Consider the following 19873-nt stretch of genomic DNA (forward strand, 5'->3'; position numbering starts at 1 on the left):
TCAAATGCAATGTATACCCTTCAAGCAATACTTTAAATAAAGACCTGAACACACCTGAACGTTTTCTGGGTTCTTTTCGTTCTATCTCTGTCTGTCTGTCTGTCTGTCTGTCTGACATGTCTGACGTTTGACAAACAAACCTCGTGAAAATAGCAGCTGAGCGATTTATTATCACTTTTAATGTGTAGGAACACCATTACTCCATAGATGTAATCATAGATGGATGCACTGTAGGAGTGAGTGGCCCTGTTCCAAGATTATTATTATTATTATTGCTATTATTATCATTATATTATTATTATTGCTATATTATTATTATTATTGCTATTATTATTATCATTATATTATTATTATTATTATTGCTATTATTATCATTATATTATTATTATTATTGCTATTATTATATTAATATATTATTATTGTTATTATTATAATTATATCACTATCATCATCATTATTATTATTATTATTATTATTGTAGACATATGATCTCCTGTCTCCCACGAGATCTGGTTTGTATGCTTTTGTAGGCATCTTTTCATTCACACATCTTCTGTCAGAAGCTCGTATGATGATAACATTAAGAAGAATTTGTATTTGGGTAGTAAAACCAGCATTTTTAAAATATCCAAGCACCCTGTATCATAGCTACATGTGTGTGTGCTACATTCTGCAATGTTCAGTGAAATTTGGGAGAGGAAGCTGCAATGTTTTTTAATGCTATTTTTTTTAATTGAGAACTTTTTGGGTAATATTTTATGTTTTCTTCGATGTATAGGCTTTTTCACCCTTAAACGCTGTTTTCTGTGCTGTGGTGTCATGTTTTCTGTAATGTCTCTTATTTTTTATTCCTGAATGCGCATGAAACTATGGAAGCCCATTCCCGCCAATGTGACGGGAAAATGGGATTCTGTAAGTCGTTATAATGACAAAATTACTCAAAATAATGACTTAGCATCTCAAAATAATAAAAGTACCTCTGTTATTTGTCTGTGCTCTCTGCGCAGCTGCAGGATGGGCAGCTAACTTACCATTGTTAAAATGTCGGGGCAAGACGGTCTCTTTTATACATTTTTCCTGTCATTCTCAATACCCCTTCCCAAAGTGCTTTTTCAAGAGTGATGGGAATAAGCACACCCTCCCTAAGGGATGACTCACAGCGAAACACATGAGGTCAATTAGGAGAAAAAAAGAAAAAAGTGACAAGACAGTTCATTGCCCCAGGACATGTTTAAATGTGTGTGTGTGTGTGTGTGTGTGTGTGTGTGTGTGTGTGTGAGAGAGAGAGAGAGAGAGAGAGAGAGAGAGAGTGAGTGTGTGTGTTTGTGTTGTCAGTAACAGATAAAGCGCGGAGCGGAGCTCTCTGTCAGATCACAGCTTCTTCACTTCACTTAAAGAACAGACCAGTCTCACCTGTAGGATTGATCCCAGATATGAGGCTCTGTACCCAGGCTGGAGCCTGGTGTCTCCTGCCCGTCCTGGTTCTTCTGACTGTCCTCCATGTCAAAGCAAACCAGCATCAACCCAGGGAGAGACACTATTACATTGCTGCCGTTGAGATAGACTGGAACTACTCTGGGAATGACGCAAACAGGTAGGGTACTGGTTGAAGGATTTGTGATATTAGATGACAAGAATAAGATATGCAAGACTGTATTTTGTTTCATTATGATATTCCCTCAATATTTGGAGATTTTATTATTTTATATTATATTTTTGTGTTATGATTATTTATCTGAATTCTGTCTGCCTGAGCTCATTCTGTTATTGAACTTGTTTGTAAAACAGTCCAGTCTGTCCTTGTTTAATCTGTGTTTGACTGGTTTTCATCCTATGGCACTATCAGCGGTACAATGACACACACATTAGTTGCAACATACAAGGAAACTTGTGACCTCATATCTTAAAGTCCATATGTTGTTAGAGCGGTGTGCAGGATGTGTGTTCTTCTGGTGTGTTGATTTATGTTTTGTGTTTTCCTCCCGTTCCTTACTATAGGTTTGGTCCCACCTATAAGAAAGTGGTCTTTCGGGAGTATGACAAAGACTTCAGACAGGCTAAGACTCATCCCTCCTGGTTAGGTAAACTTTGTGTCTGTCTGGCTCTAATTACTAAGAAACACTCATCCTGTCTCTTCTTAATCATTTCTTAGAGAGGAAATGAAATGTACAGCACATAACTGTTATTTCCCAGCGGGTTTCGCAAAAAGAGTTATGTAATTTTGTAGTACTTATAGCGGGAACTAAAATGTTTTCAACTGGTACGCTTAGTAAGTACCTGCAGATTTATGTCAGTTGCAAATACCATTAGGAGCACTAGGAGAAGCAGGAGCAAGCTGATTTTCACAGTTTATCTGTTTTATAACTGTCAGGATATAGTGAAAGTTTCAGAAAATATGAGAAAGACTTATTGTTATAAAAAATGACTGACTGCAGCTTTAATGATGATAGTATGTTAAGGGAAAGCCCTGCAGATCTTTTTTTCTGTTTAAGGTGGAAACACAAAATCTGCTATGGAACACAAAATTTTAAATTACTGATTTCACATCGTTATCATGCCTTAATTGGGAGGCAAAGTTGACTTTCTTTTTAAAACACAAATAACAAAAATAACAAATAACAAAAATAAGTAATTTGTTGTTCTGAATCCAGTGGTACCAAGCATTTGATATAACTACTTGTATTTTTTGAAATACAGCTATTTCTGTATCACACTATATATATGGGGGTACTTATTTCATCCCATATATACATTATAAAATGTCTCTAAGGTCTAAAAATTCTGGGACTAAAAAAGTACGATAAGAAAAATCTTTTTAAGATACTTTTTTTTTTTTTTTTTTACAAATTTGAAGAATTTTGTGCTTAGCTCAGCTAGTACTGTAAGTGCTGTAAAGGAAATTATAAAATTCCACTGTAGACATTAATGGGTTAGTTACCAAAGTACATTTTGCTTTTCAGAAATGTTCTTATGAAATAACAATTTGCCAAATAAGAAATATAAAGCAGAACCAGATAGGCTAAATATCATCATATATCATCATGCTTGTACGTTACAGTTAATGGGCCAATGTTGAAATGATATTTCCTGCTCAATAACGTCAGTGAATCACCAACAATAACAGAAAAGGAGTAATGAGTCAGTATGACACTTTGTTCCACTGTGTTGTGAGGATGTACCAAGTGATCCCAAATAAACTGTCTCTCTCTGCAGGGCTGCTCGGACCCACACTGAGGGCAGAGGAGGGGGAGACGATTGTCGTCACTTTCCGAAACATGGCGACTGGACCACACAGCATCCACCCACACGGGGTTGCTTATGGGAAACAGTCAGAGGGTGGGTAACTGTTAGACCAGCTGCAGATGAAACCTGACAGCTGTGGTAAACCTGAAGACACCAGTAACACTCCACAGCGCTGTCTGTAAGGGTCACTGTGGGTGCTTGCGATGTTACTCATCCAATAATTACACAAGATTGGCCAACACAACAAACACGCTTGTTTGTCTTTTTCTAAAATATTAACCAGTACAGGCAGATTATCAAAGGAGGCAGTACTGAAGTCCAGCAGGACGCTTTGCTGAGCCTTAGGAAATCACTCTGGGTCCATTCACATAGAGACAAATAACAAGACATTAGTGCCTTTGAAGATGTCGGAAATTAACACTAAGCCCTCCTTTACTCACTTCTAATGAAAAACTCAGACTGCAGAGGAAGTGAAAACTAAAGAAGAGCTTACAGGGAAGTCTTCATTAAGTCTTCATTATTTTTTAGGCTTGAGTGGAATGTCATTTCACAAACTTTGTTATGAAAGTCAATAATGACCTCAGGCACCTGCTTGGTTAAAGCTCCCCTCCATTCAGAAATCAGTGTTTCTCCTTGTTCCTACAGCGTGCTGTCTGAATGCTGTCTGTGCAGAGTTTGACTCTAGAAGGATGTTTTCACATTCATCTGCTGAAAGTGGAAAGTTTCTCTGTGCTCATTGAAAATCGGATTTTAAGGGGCGGGGCCTACCAGCAGGATTTGTGACATCACAAATAGTCAGGAAGTCAGTCCTGGTCCAGTATCAACTTGTACAGTGTGATGTAGAAACTTGAATCCACCAGTGCACATCCACTGAGAATGGACTTTACAGTGAAGTAGGAGACATCTTGTGTCCAGCAGGAAAACTTTAGAAATCAACAACATTTGTATATTCAGAGATTCTGGAAGTTTTAATGAGGCAGAAGAAGGAGATTACTGTTTAAGGATTTTAATGTGGAAATTATAGTTTTTTGGGGGAAAAACATATCATACACACATTATTGTTCCAAGCAAATTCACATATATTGTATATGTCTTTTTACATGTCTTATTTATGTACATTCGTATTCAAACTTCCTGCAGGAGCTAACTACTTTGACAACACATCACAGAAAGAGAAAGAGGATGACATGGTGAAGCCTAACAGAGAACACGTTTACTACTGGGAGGTGACATCAGATGTTTCTCCACAGCCAAATGACCCTACCTGTCTCACCTACACCTACATCTCCCACCAAAATGTTGTGGAGGACTACAACTCAGGCCTCATTGGTTCTTTACTCGTCTGCAAGCCTGGTAAGTGGTAAAATGTGGCTCTGAAAATCACAGAATATCAGTCACTGCTGCACCTAAATGATTTGGGCATTATTTTGATGTCTCTCTTTCTGCAGGCAGTCTGGATGAGTCGGGGAAGCAGGTTGGCGTCCACCAGGAGTATGTGTTCCTCTTTGGTGTTTTCGATGAGAAAGTGAGCAAGTACAAACCAAAGGGCCGCGCCTCAGATGACCACGTCAAATACACCATCAACGGATTCACAGAGGGCTCGCTACCCGGTTAGTCCTTCTAGCAGTTATTTTTTCATTCATTGAGTTAGACAATGAGCCAGTCAGTTACTTGGTCAGATTTTTTAAAACTTGATATGCAGATCACTTGAAAATCCATTTCTGGCATCTGTTGCTCGACTAAATTTCAGAGGGAACTATTGTTTTTTATAATTAATTTGACAGTTACTGTGCCGATAATGAGTTCCATACAAAACATGTAAAATCATACTTATCTGACAAATTACTACACTGTAGAGTTAACTACCCAACACTGTAAATAGTTGAAATAGTTGAAGTTACTAGAGCACCATCTGGACCTCAAACATAAAGATATACATTATATCACAGCAATAAAAACTTGTTGGTGATGTGCGTTAAAACTGTGTATCATCAGGACACAGACTTAGTTCTGTTTATAGTCAAACCTCTGTTCGTCAGTCTGCACAGTATATTAAACTGTAACCATAACAACAATGTTGACGCTTCATACAACCATGGGTTACTGACTACAGACATGGACAACTTGAACACACTCTTTTGTTTGATAAGTGTAAGCAAGGGCTTAACCATGGTCATTAAGGGGATCCAAATCAGAGCAGATTTTTTTGTGCATTATCCACAGTTCTGTGATATTTATGAAAATGTGCACATTTAGAATGTAGTTTTGTGGACCATATTGACATTTGAATTCACATTTAAAGGAATAGTCTGTGATTCCCTGTGATAATGACCAACAAACAGAAATACATTAAAAATAAACATAATCATATATTCTTACATATAATCTACTGTGTGTTGCTGAGGACTGATTGGTTTTGTTTTTTTCAGTATGCACCCCCAATGAATGCGTTGTTACACCCAAGAGTGTAGGACTGGAACGCACCAATATTTTCATTATGAAGTGGTCTCTTGATTATTTTTGGATTAATCATTTTAACAAGTAACAAAATAATAAAAACTGCCCATCACAATTTCCCAGAACCGATGATGTCTTCAGATGGCTTGAAAACAGAGAAGAGATGCAAATCCTCACACTTGAAAAGCTGGAACTAGTTTTTTTTTACTTTTTTGCTAGAAAACTATTAACTGATTTCTTCTTTATTAGTTTTATGTTGGTCAACTTATCAAATAATTGTTCCTATGCTTGATAAGTATCTTTTGTATAAATGGAATAATGCACTTTTTGGCAATCTTTGTCTCCAGCTTGTCCTAACCCTACATCAGAAAACCTTATTGTGTACTTAAGCATTACTTAGTTAATCCATTATAACCACTCTCCATGGTGAAACTTTAGCAACACTTCCTTTTGCTTTGGAACACAGGAGTTTTACTAGTAATCCATTAGTTTACAACGGAATGCTTCCTGCCCCATGCATACAGATTTATGGTGACTGGTGTATGTGGTGTACAGTCGGTAAAAACATTCACCAGATGGCCTGCATAAACAAGATAAAATACACAAAGTTTCCTCTTTTCCTTCCAGATGTCAGTGTGTGTGCCCATGCCTCTGTGAGCCTGCATCTGATGGGTATGAGCTCTGAGCCAGAGGTGTTCTCGGTGCATATGAACGGGCAGGTTCTGCAGCAGACTGGGCATAAAATGTCATCGGTGGGCCTGATCAGTGGCTCCACTGCCACTGCCAGCATGGTGGCTCTCCACACGGGCCGCTGGCTGCTCTCCTCACACACCATCAAGCACATGGAAGGTGAGATGACATGAAGGGATCCATGGGTAAATGGTTTTGACCAATGTAATTAAATTTACAAGAAAAAAATGTCTGTTTCTGTCATTGCAGCTGGCATGCATGGTTTTGTGGACGTGAAAAAGTGTGATGACTTCAAAGCACCGCGGCGAAAGATGACAATAGAACAAAGACGACACAGCAAGGAGTGGAAATACTACATAGCTGCTGAAGAAATTGTCTGGGACTACTCACCTAACATGCACGAACACATTGAAGAGTAAGCAGAATTTACAGATATATACATTTCACAGCATTTTTTAAGTACAAACTAATCAGATATCCCTGATATACATGGCTTTGTTAACTGTCAAAAGGGAGACTATAATAGTGCTGCTGAAACAGGGTGTTCTTTCCAGTTTTGGTTTACTGAAGAGGCTATTTTCTATGTTTGACTCTGCTACATCCCTGAAGAGAATCCCTCATCTCTTTAAGTTCTATTTGAACTAGAAGAACAGTTTTGCACAAGATAAGGATAAAAGCTAGAGAAAAAGTGCCACACAGCTTAAAATGATATCAGTGTTTCAAAATGAAATAAAACCTTTGACCTTTTTGTGCAGGGACTTCAAGTTTCAGTACCTGAGGCAGTCACCAACACGCATAGGAAGGAAATACAGGAAGGCAGTGTACACGCAGTATCAAAATGAGTCATTCACTGAAAGAATGGAGAGCAAGCAAAGGAAAAATGAGCTTGGGATCTTGGGCCCGGTGATCAGAGCACAAATCAGAGATGTCATCACGGTGAGAACATAGAGTGACATAACACACTTCATTGATTTCATCTGATGACAGCAAAGGATTTGCAAATCAGTATTTAAGATATACGTTTTTTATTTATGTTAATGTCCGTAACTGTTTCAGGAACTGTAGCAAATTTGAAATATGAAATTTGCTACAGTTCCTACACTGTTCAACTGCTGTGGATACAAACACTATCAAATTCAAACTGACAGTCAGCACTTTAACTGTGACAAAGAGAACAGAGCCAACTCATGAATCAATAATACTTTCATTCTGGACTTAAGGTCTCCAGGCATAATCTTTGTCATTGTCTACAGACTGCATGTCCTCTCACTTCCGTCTGTCCTTTTTGACTGATTAGATTGTTTTTAAGAACATGGCCTCCAGGCCCTACAGCATCTATCCACATGGACTGACTATAGAGAAGTCAGAAGAGGGAGTCAACTACCCAACAGGAGGTACTCAATCTCTTTACTGTAAAACAAATTGATTGAACACTTGGGTATAGTATCCCCCTCTAGTTGGCTTACGATGACAATAAAATTGATGAGGTATATCGCAATGTTGTTGCCAGGCAACCAGTCCCATGGTGTTCAGCCAGGTGAGACACACACCTACATATGGAGAGTGGTCGAAGAGGATGAGCCTTTGGAGGGAGACTCTCGATGTCTGACGCGAATGTACCACAGTGCAGTGGACACACCACGCGACATCGCCTCAGGACTGATCGGACCGATCCTCATCTGCAAGAGTCAGTCCCTCAACGTCAGGAACGTGCAGGTACAAAGATTCTACATTCACTTGTAGTCGTGCTAGTGGCATTGGCAATTTTAGTCTGTTTGTCAATTGGTTGGTCCACCACTAGACTGACATTTCAAAAATAACTATTTAATGGATTTCACTCATGGTCACCAGAGGATGAATCCATTCTGACTTTCATGATACATTGACTTTTCCTCTAGCACCACTCTGAGGTGGAAATTTGTGGCAGGTCTTCATATCAAAGCTTTTCTGCTTGTCCAGGTGGATTTTTTGCAAAGCAAGTGGAATTTATTTGCCTCATTAGACAAAAAACCCCCCCAAAAATATGTTATGCCACACATTACTCACAGCTTTTCTGCTGGTAAAGTTTTTTCATGGCAGGTCACCACGGTAAAACACACATAAGAAAAGCAAACATTCTGTGATCAATCATCTGATTCACTTCTTCAAGTGCCTTTCCAGATCCACAGGTCTAAACCATGTTGGGAAACCTTTTTTTAAGGTTATTATAATTTACTTTAGCCTGGCTCATAGCCTGGTAACTAGGCTTTCACACAATTCACTGGCCAAAAGACCTGCATCCGGAAAAATCCAATGGTGTTCAAGTTCGTAGATCTGTATCCAGATCTGTATATTGTATCGCATCGTATTGCATATCATATTAAAATAAAATCAGTCAAAGATGCTGTCTGTAATCATCTGCATACTACTCTGTACCTTTGGCAGATACAAATATATCACCACCGTTGTAACATTGCATGAACAGGAAACTTTTATTTCTCTTCTCTGTCACAGCGAACACAGTACACGGCTTTTCAGCAACTATTATGCCTATGCTTATCTAGCCATGTTATGGCTGACTGAAGTAACTTAACTATCCCTTATAGCATGCACTTTTCTATAACTCTCTTTGGGAGTTTGTGCCTAGACAAGTGAAAGGTAAATTTACATTTGGTTTGTTTTGTGAAACTATTGATTTGACTGCCATGATAGCTGAAATTAGTCCAATTCTACTGGTATGTGTCCAAATCCCTTCAAAATTAATGGTACTCCCATCAACCTCAGCTGTATTTTGTTTTTAGTGCTTATTATGTTCATGTTAGCATGTTAAAAAATATACTTGCTTAACATCATGTAAGCATTGTCTTTATGAGCATGTTAGCTGAGCTGTGTCTAAGTAATACCTCCCAGAGCTGTGTTGAACACAGGAAAACCTTTATTTTGCATTTGTAGATTAACATATAAAGTTATTTTTTTAGCCTTTTGTTGGCTTTATCTATAGAGACAGCTGTAGAGAAACAGGGAGGGTGGGTGGGGAGAGAGGGGATGACACGCAGCAAAGGGCCGCAGGTCGGATTCAAACCCAGGCTGCGGCAGCAACTCCGTATATGGGTCGCCAGCTCTACCGACTGAGCTAACCAGGCGCCCTAACATATAAAGTTAAGATGTATATTTCAGATCAGTCTAAAAAATTTACTCATTCCTACTAGATATGACTAAAGATATTTGAAAATTAATAGAGGTTTTGTTTTGTTTCCACAGCTGAAAGCAGACAAGGAGCAGCATGCCATGTTTGCTGTGTTCGATGAGAATAAGAGCTGGTACCTGGATGAAAACATTCGCCAATACTGTGATCGATCCAAAGTCAACAAGGCAGACCCAGACTTTTATAAGTCCAATGTTATGCATAGTGAGTTTTACCATAATCAGATGATATATGATATGCATTGCTTTCATCTGCCTGTCAGGCGACTAATAGTATTCATGTAAATTTCCTTACAGCAATTAACGGTTATGTGTTTGAGAGCGGCCCACTCTTGGGCTTCTGCAATGGTGAGGTTGCAACGTGGCACATGTCCAGCATTGGAGCACAGGACTACATCCAGACAGCTACTTTCTACGGCCATACATTTGAGCTGAATGAACGCACCGAGGACATGCTCAGCCTCTACCCCATGACTGGAGAGACCATCAATATGAACATGGACAACATTGGTCAGTCAGGGTTTATAGTGCCTTTTTTATATCAAACTGTGTATTGTGTATGCAAATATTCAATCTATAGGGATCATTCAAACATAAAAAAAACATTGTGACAACAGAAACTTAATATACTGTTTATATATAAAACTGTTGATACTAAGTGCTACATCTGACTGCGCCATTGTTAGAAACTGTTTGAAAAAATATTCGGCAGGTGATTGGATGAACCATCTGTCTATCACCGTCTGTCATGGGTGAACTTTAACCTAGCAGATCAACAAACCATATAATGTAGTCAAACTGTCAGTCAGGAGAAGAAAACATCTTTTCCATGGAAAAAAGCCTTCAGTGCCATTCTTTCCTCTTCTTTCGATAAAGAAATACTTCTGATAGAACTGCATCTATGCTAACCTCTTTAGCAGCCGCCATTGTTGTTTAACAAACACGCTTTCTGCTGGGTCACACCTAGCACCCACCCCCATAGCTGCCAGTACTTCCTCAAAAGATGCTGATTGGTCAGCTACCACTGTATTGGCCACAAATGCATAGTCTAGCAAGATAGATTTTCATCTGATTTTGTGATCCATAGAGACTATTGATAGTTAACAATGTTTTTTTTAAAGGTCCCTTTCATGGATGATTTTTGTTTGTCTCTCTTGAACCAGGTGTCTGGCTCCTGGCCTCCCTGAATTCCCACGAGACAACCAAAGGAATGCGTGTAAAGTTTCAGGATGTTGAGTGCTTTCGTGACTACCAGTATGAGTATAATGACTATGAAAGACCAGGAATAGATTTTGATGTGTGGAAGCCTCCAACCTGGGAAGATGTCGACAAGAAGGAAGAGAAGCCAGAAACTGCAAAAGAAACACCAGTGGAGATAGATAGTTACACAGAAATGTTTGCAGATGAACTGGGTCTCAGGTCCCTAAAGAACCAATCTGGTAGTCCAGATGTGGAGGTGCTGGACCTCTCTTTCCTTGACTATGATGCTATTGATGTGCCTGATGGAGATTCAGATATCACCCTTAATTTCACAGAGTCGAAGAATAAAAATGAGACATCTATTCAAAAGCCAAATGCAAAAAATGAGACATTATTCCCAAACTGGAAAGAGGTGGATGGACTAAACCTTAAGCCCCAAAATATCAGTGAGAATACAACACATATGCCGAACAGTAGTACGACATCAATTTTTGACAATTCTTCTCTGAATAAAACAGAGAACACAACTGCTTTATATAGCCCAAATATATTGCCAAAGAATGACAGTATAACTATAAATAGCAGTTTTTCTGTAGTTGTCTCAAATCTTGATAATGTTACTCTGTCTGACACAAAGAACACAACAATTCACAATGCTACAGGTTCATCAACGGTTGGAAATGTGTCTACAGAGATTACCAGTCATACGGTAGCATTACAAGGAAATTCCAGTTCCATCTTGGAGAATGAACGAATGAATGCAACGGTGACTGGTGATAACCAGACTTCTGTGGGCACGATCTTGGTAGACGACCCCGAGGAGAGACTCACCAGAGGGGATGTGTTCTCTTACTCTGGTGTACTGTGGAGACTGCTGATGCTGGAATTGGATAGAGCTACAGAGGGCAATGTTGCCTCTCTGTCAAAAAAGAAAGATGACACAGCAAATAACCATGTTAACATGTCAGCAGATGGAACAAACCATTCGTTGTCTATTCCGACGGCTGATGTTGGAGAGGGTGACATCAACAGCAGGAGCAACTCAACCATCTTTGGGTTAGAGATGGAGGGCACAGACAACAAAACCAGTGACAATGACTCTCTAATTGCCACAGCAGAGCCAGAGAATGGACTTCAAATGAATTCCTCTGAAATTAGGACTATAACAGCCAATTCCAGCCTTGAAAATGTGACACATATGTTGCTCGAAACAGGGCCCTTACAGAAATTCACAGTGAATGTATCCAGATTAAATTCATCAGAGGAGATGAGTTTGGAGAGTAGGGAGAACATCACAGGTCTTCTTGGCAAGTTGAACCACACATCCTCTTTAGAGAGTTTCTCCAATGAGACTATGACTTTAGGTAACCTGTACCATTCCAACGATGATCTAAGAAAGAGCAACTCTGACAAGCTACATGCCTCAGACAGCATTGAAGAAGTGTTTATCTACCTTAAAGAAAACAATACAGACTTGATTAAAACCACCTCTGTCAAAACGCAGGGGCACAACTGGACTTATGAGGGAACTCACCATATTGTACCCATGGAGATTCCTGATTACATGATGAAATATTTTGGAAAAGAGACCCCTCAAACAACGCCTACCCCAAAAAAGACAAAGAAGGTGAACCTCCGACAGAGGCCCCAGAAGGGCCAAGGCATGAAAACAAAGAAGAGGAAGGAATACAAGCCTCAGGCCAGGAGTGGCTTACCGTTTTCCCCTCGAGGATTCAATCCAGTCATGACCCCACGTGGGTCACGACCCAATGTTCCACAGCCTGTCTCTGATGAAGAGGAGCTCAATAACGTGCCTGTGGTCATCGGCGTGCCCCGGACGGGTTTCAGTGACTACGAGCTGTATGTTCCTGGGGATGAACCAGCTCATCTAGCGTTGGATGAGCAAGGTGTGAATGCCAATGAATATGAGTATGTGGTCTACAAAGACCCCTACAGCAGTCATGAAGACATCAAGAATCTCAACCTGGACGAGACCACTAAATACTTCTTAAAACTCTCAGGCACAAATGTCAAGACTTATTTCATTTCTGCAGAGGAGGTTGAGTGGGACTATGCTGGCTACGGACAGAGGTAAGCTTAGAGATAGCAGTAAGAAAAGCTCATGTGACAATAGAAAAAACATGACTGTTCAGATTTCTTTGGAAAAGTGTACAGCTAGTACACATCCACACACATGCAAAGCTGAAATAAGGTCCTGTTATCACCACAGCAGGCTAGACAAGTCGCAACAAGACATGAGGCAGACCAAGTTTACGAAGGTGGTTTTCCGAAGTTACATGGACAGTAGCTTCATCACACCGGATATCCGTGGCGAGGTAGAGGAGCATCTAGGTATCCTGGGACCCGTCATCAAGGCGGAGGTTGGACAAAGCATCATTGTAAGCCTGTTAGCATCAGCTGCAAAGCCATAATCTGTATAGCTTTACTAGGATCTCACATTTTCAAATTATATTTTTTGTGTGAAGGCTTCACTATTATTTTTTGGTTTATATAAACTGTAGAATTTACATCTACAGTCTGGTTGTTGCTTGAGGCTGGTTCCAGCAGTGAGTCAATCTCCATATGGTTCCATATTAAAATGCCCAACTTTACAGCGGACAGACTGGTAAAAATAGTAATTTCCCCATGCATGACAACTGTACGGGTACATTTTTATATAACACACAGTCTTTGATTAAATTTAACTTGTCTGATCTGTATAAAAACCCATAGTGAAAAAACAACACTTCATTTCATGAGGGGTTTGTGCCGGGCTATTTCTTGGCCAGGCACAGTCATTTCCTGCAGGGGGACTAGCTCTTTCCCTTGTTTACAGTCTTTGTGGTAAACTAAGCTAACTGTTGTCTAGCTGTAGCTGTATATTTGCCATACAGACATAGGAGTTAGTTGATCTTTTCATATAACTTTTGTCTAGTAAATCAATGAGTATCTATTCGAAAATGACTACCCAACCACAGAATGTGTCTTTTTGTCCTGTAGGTGGTGTTCAAGAACAATGCCAGCCGTCCATACTCCATACACCCAAATGGTGTTTCCTATACCAAGCAGACTGAGGGTCTGTCCTACGAGGATGACTCTAAGTACTGGTATAAATATGACAATGAGGTGCAACCCGGGACCACATTCACATATATATGGAAGGTCAATTCTATGGTTGGGCCAATGCCAGATGAGTCTAACTGTCGGACCTGGGTCTACTATTCAGGTGTTAATCCTGTGAGTAATTTGCACTTATATATTTTTGGACTTATAACTATATATTTGAGTGTGGAAGGCATTGAAGATATACTATTTACAAATACAAATTAAAGCCATTGTATGTAGACTTTGAGTTTGTGACTTTGGCGCCACCTAGTAGCAGCATAAGAAAACAATATTTTCACCAACAGGGTGTGTCATTTTTCCATAAACTTATGCCATCAGAAATTTTGAGTGATGCTAAATCACATACAGGTTCTACACATAGAGTTTTGTGATACATTAAAGTATGTGTCTGGGTTTAGCACAGGGAAATTCATTTACCTTTTTAAAAACTAACATTAAACCTAGCGTATGCTCTGTTCCTTAGGAAAGGGATATCCACTCTGGCTTGATTGGGCCTCTGCTGGTGTGCCGAGAGGGCACCCTGGACAAAGGGCTAGCAGACATGAGGGAGTTCACACTGCTTTTCATGACCTTTGATGAGTCGCAGAGCTGGTACTTCGAGAAGAACCATGAGCTCATGCAGAGAAAAAGCAGAAGGAGAGTTATGGACCCCAACTTCAAGGAGAACCTCAAGTTTCATTGTAATGCATTATGTACCTTTAACTAACCTGGTTGAACAATCAAGAATCATGTAGCATGTTAAATTACACAGAGGAAGTACCTCCTCCATCATATCACTGGGTCAAAATACAGTAAAATTTAGTTGCAATATCTTTTCTTCCATGCATTTAAGACTTGTCAGTTACAGAACAGAAAAACAAAGACGCCTGACCAGAAATGATAATGATAATGATGTCTTTTTGTCCGCTGTTTCCAAAGCCATTAATGGCATTATATACAACCTTAAGGGACTGAGAATGTACACCAACCAGCTCGTAGGCTGGCACCTGATCAACATGGGTTCCCCCAAAGACTTTCAGAGTGTCCACTTCCACGGACAGACATTCCTCTACAAGAAGACCACCAGCTACAGACAGGCCGTTTACCCACTGCTGCCTGGTGAGCAATATAATCTTTGTATGAAAAGAAAATTCAGATATTGATGCTTAAGCAGGGTTGAGCAAGTTCTTGGCTGAGTATCAGGTACAGATAATGTACTGTCATCAGAGTATCATCAGAGTTAAATGTGTCAAAATATCAACTTTTAGAAAAAGACTGTTCTGTAAATAGTTTTTTCAAATAATTATAGCAACTAGAGATCAATTAATATCAGTTTCAAGCACAAATGAAAAACTTCCAGTTAGGCCCGCCCACCAGTTTAAGATCAACCCACGTCAGCTTTAAGCCTCAGCCATAGTGAGTACAAATACTGAGTACTGAGTTTTGCATAGAAGTCACACGCTTCAGTATCTTAAGTGACGATACGTCAAAACTACTGGTTATATTTGATGTCAACAACGTAGCAAAGACAGTGTGTTTCAACTTAATTACTGTACCAAACTGTCTTTGCAGGGAGCTTTGCCACTCTGGAGATGTATCCATCCAAACCTGGCTTGTGGCAGCTGGAGACCGAAGTTGGTTTCAACCAAGAGAAGGGCATGCAGACTCTCTTCCTGGTTCTAGATAATGGTACAAACGATGAAAAAAAAATACTCTCCAGCATTTACACATTTAAGTACACTGACACACTGTTACGTATGTTATGTTTTAATATTGAGATATAAATTGTATGTTCTTCCAAGACTGCTACCGTCCGCTGGGTCTGGAATCAGGCAGTGTGAAAAATGACCAGATCACAGCAAACAACAGTAGAGGTAGTCATACCTCCTCCTGTCTGCACCCATTTGTTTTTGGCAACAAATACATTCTGGTCCTACAATGCTACATTGGTTTGTGAAGTATTGCAGTGAATCTTTGTATGCAAATAAGTGAAAAATTAATGAATTGGTTTCCATCTTTGAAGGAAACTGGGATCCCCATCTTGCCAGATTGAACAATCAGGGTAAATACAACGCATGGAGCACAGACAAGACCTCCAGCTGGATTCAGGTATGTGTTGTAGGCGTAATAAATGTGTGACTAGATCTGTATATGTGCACTTGCATTCTATGTGAATACAATCTGCTACCTTTGGGCTTCCCTCTGTACAGGTGGACTTCCAGAGGCCAGTTGTGATCAGCCAGGTGGCCACCCAGGGAGCCAAGCAGCTGTTCCAACCCCAGTATGTGGTCAATTACTCTATCTCCTACAGCACTGATCGCCGGAAGTGGGTCTTTTATAAAGGCGAGAGCAGGGACCTCAGGAAGGTGGGGGAAGTTGGATCATCTCCTTGATCAAAGCAAAAAGCTACAAACTCAAAGAGAAGTGTGTGATCACCTTATATCCCTCTGTCTGTCTCTCCATATTGCACCAGATGTTCACTGGGAACCAGGAACCCTATGAGACAAAGAAAAACACCTTCTTTCCTCCCGTGGTTGGACGGTTCATTAGGCTCCATCCTATCAACTGGTACAACAAGGCCACAGTCCGCATGGAGTTCTATGGCTGTGAGCTCGATGGTAAGATGTTACTGTATGTGTGTGTGGATGTGGACAAGTCAGAATGCAAGTCATCATACATTTTTGAAATACTTTATATCCATTTATACACTAGTAGCACCTCCCTAACACCTATTTTTTTTAACTGATCGCTAAACAGGGTCACAATCCAAGCCCTCTCCTTATCTCTCTGTTTTATGTCATTTTAGACCCATCTCCAAGCTGCCATTTTTATTGAAGGTTATGGGGAAAAAAATCTCCAAAAACTTTATTTCATGAACAACAATCAGACTGCTCTGGTCAAGGTCACCAATGATTTACCTATTGCAGCCGACTTTAGGAGGATCTATTGTCAGATCTAATATAATATTCATAGGTATGTTTTCATTAGTGTATAATCACCTGAATATGACAATTGTTATGTTTTGGTTACCATAGAATGAGCTGTTTATATATACAGATGCCATGGGTCGCCTTCCATGGAGCCTGCCATGTTGAACCGCCATGTTTCTACAGTAGCCCAGAAGGCTCAAACCAAACACTGGCTCTAGATATAGGTGTTCACATTTTTATTTTACGTTTCTCAGCCACTGTAGTTTCTCCTTTGTCTCTAGAAGGGGAAGGTGAAGCAAGGGATTTGTGATTTGCATCTACATCGCTCTTTTAATCAGTCGCCTGAAAAACTATGTTGACATCAGTGATGTGGTGCTACATTGGTTTAAGTCCTATCTTTCAAATAGGTCCTTCTCTGTAGTTGTGTGCTTCTCTAGTTTGTGGGGTCCCCCAAGGATCTATTTTGGATCCCCTCTTGTTAACTATACATCTGCTATCTCTGGAGCAAATCATGTATTGACCTGACACTGATTTCCAGTGCTTGGCAGATGTCACCCAAATGCATGTCCCAACAATATTTTCTCCTTGTCTACAATTACTTAAATGTGACATTTCTAATCTCTTTCCTCAGGCTGCTCAGTTCCTCTTGGGATGGAGAGTGGACAGATAGAAGACCATCACATCACAGCCAGCTCCGTAGCTTCCAGCTGGTATTCGGGACCATGGAGACCCTCCCTTGCGCGCCTCAACAGACAAGGTGCTGTCAATGCATGGCAGGCAAAGGTACAAATCTTAATACTGACATGAGGCATCAAAATTAATGTGGTCAAATTAACTTTGAGTATCAGGTAGAACATATAGAATGTCACTGTTCTTGTAACACAGGATCTCAGCAGTCTAGAACCGCAACTCCAGAAATCCCTTGAAACTGTCCCTTGAAATAGCACACAATCTCTCTCATCCACAGCATAATGACATGAACCAGTGGCTTCAGGTGGAGCTGCCCCAAATTAGGAAGATCACAGGTATCATAACACAAGGAGCCAAGTCTCTGGGGAAAGAGATGTATGTTATCTCCTACATTCTGCAGTACAGCAACAATGGGATACACTGGAAAGATTACACAGATGATGAGGGCCTCCCGTTCAAGGTGAGCCAGTTCACTGGTAACTGGATTTTTTGTTTAACGGTAGTAGAGAAGCAATGATTCTAAACAATATCTTTCTCTCTCTCATCAAATCCAGACTTTTTTTGGAAACACTGATAACAACGACCATGTGAAGAAGTACATCTACCCTCCTATCTTTTCCCGCTTCATCCGAATCATCCCCAAAAGCTGGATGGGCGCCATCACCATGAGAATAGAACTGCTGGGCTGTGACTTTGAGTGATAAACAAGTCAGGTCAACTAGGGTGGTGGTTCTCATCCTAGGGTCAGAGACCACCTGCGGTCCTTGAAGGGCTTCCCCAGACAAATAGGAAATATTTTAATTTCACTATTTCAGAATTTATCCAAATGACAGAATGTATAAGAATGACTATCTGTTCATAGGTTTCACACTTTCCACAGGGATCCCTGAGACTACATCCCATTGAATATGGGTCTGCAGCCTGATATCAAATCTGTATCAATTTAGGATTCCTTGATACCAAAAACCAAACAACCTTGCATCTCACATCTCATTGCATTGCCAACGGTCAGATACATATGAAGCAACTATCAATGTGATGCAATACAATTCACCCCTATTGCAATGTAGTGCAATTGGAGATGATTGGATTTAACACAATGCAATTCAACACAATATCATGTCATGCAAATAGTTTGATTTTATTTCTTTGGTTCTTCTTGCTTTGGAAACAGTTTATAGAGAAGGGATCACCCTAAATATTAAATCACTGATTGCATTTTTGAATAATAAAGGTATAGGGCTTCTACTAACAAATTGGATTTCACAAATGCAATGTTGAAGAAGAATTTATCCCAGTTTCATCCCCAGTTGTATCGGATGCACACTTTTTTCATTGCAATTGTATCTTGAACTTTTATGCTGGTGGACCAGTGCCAAATATACACAATGAAACACACATGTAGTGTACGCTCAGACATATGCACTTCTACTTCTGTCAGTCATGTATGGAGAATGTTACATACATAAATACTCAGCATTACATCCTTCTGAGTGCAGGCACAAGCAAACACATACATATATTTATTACTGAGGCCATTTATTATGTAATGTTATGTAATACAGTTTGTGAAACTCAAATGCTACATAAATTAGGACTCCTGTCACTGGGAAATTTCAGCCTGTTACAAACTAATAAGTGTAAAGTGGTCTATTATATAGATAAATGTCCAGAAGGAACTATAAAACTCATTGCTAATATGTACTAGTAATCCTAACACTTTTGTCAATAGTTGTATGTGTTTTTGAAATACTAGTTGCATTTTTAAGCTGATATAGGGCGTTTTGTTAATCAGAAATGAAAGAAAATGAATGTAAATATGTAAGTACTGATCATGTAATTTATTTTTCAATAAATATGATTACCATTCTTCTCTTTCAGTGTCCCCCTGAGTGATTTATGAGCACATAAATGAATGGATTCTGCCCGTCTTGTTATGCTAAGTATGTGAGCACTGATATCTTCTCACAGTGTCTTGAAGGTGTCACTTTTAGCACCTCAGATGAGGGCCTCGTCCATCGTTAAGTGGCACCTCAGGGCCTCCAGAGTCAACAGACACGTGCAGCTGCAAACACATGGCATGCTGATCCATTTGCTGATCATGTTAAACTGGGCACTGGAGGTGTGAAAGTCTCAGCATGGCTGCCCTGCGTGCTACTGATCTGTGAAGACAAATTAACTCACAGATAGTTTAATTGGACAACTGGCTGTCTGGGCCTTTGGTTACTGATGAGAAGCAGCTGTTAGTCTGTGGAAATACTAAGCATAATAATTTTAATGTGGCACTTTATTGTTGGGAAACTCTCATTGCAGGGGTCAGGGCTGGTACATGTTTAGTGTCTTGTTCAATGAGATTTTAACAGATTATTCAGTTA

At 39.8% G+C, this 19873-nt stretch overlaps 1 protein-coding gene across 1 annotated transcript; it reads left to right on the plus strand.

Annotated features, from left to right (window-relative positions):
• Positions 1-1337: 1337 nt before the first annotated feature.
• Positions 1338-19373, plus strand: f5 (coagulation factor V). Its single transcript, XM_051403175.1, has 25 exons — positions 1338-1594; positions 1999-2081; positions 3214-3336; positions 4384-4596; positions 4692-4853; positions 6328-6549; positions 6640-6805; positions 7146-7326; positions 7688-7784; positions 7901-8106; positions 9631-9778; positions 9871-10083; positions 10737-12864; positions 13004-13172; positions 13774-14010; positions 14363-14579; positions 14818-14997; positions 15451-15567; positions 15681-15752; positions 15902-15987; positions 16089-16244; positions 16352-16496; positions 17440-17591; positions 17776-17958; positions 18053-19373. The coding sequence occupies exons 1-25, from the start codon at positions 1434-1436 to the stop codon at positions 18197-18199; spliced, it is 5964 nt and encodes a 1987-aa protein (XP_051259135.1). The 5' UTR covers positions 1338-1433; the 3' UTR covers positions 18200-19373.
• Positions 19374-19873: the final 500 nt, after the last annotated feature.

The sequence above is a fragment of the Dicentrarchus labrax genome, unplaced genomic scaffold (assembly GCF_905237075.1).
Source record: "Dicentrarchus labrax unplaced genomic scaffold, dlabrax2021, whole genome shotgun sequence".
Classification (NCBI taxonomy): domain Eukaryota; kingdom Metazoa; phylum Chordata; class Actinopteri; family Moronidae; genus Dicentrarchus; species Dicentrarchus labrax.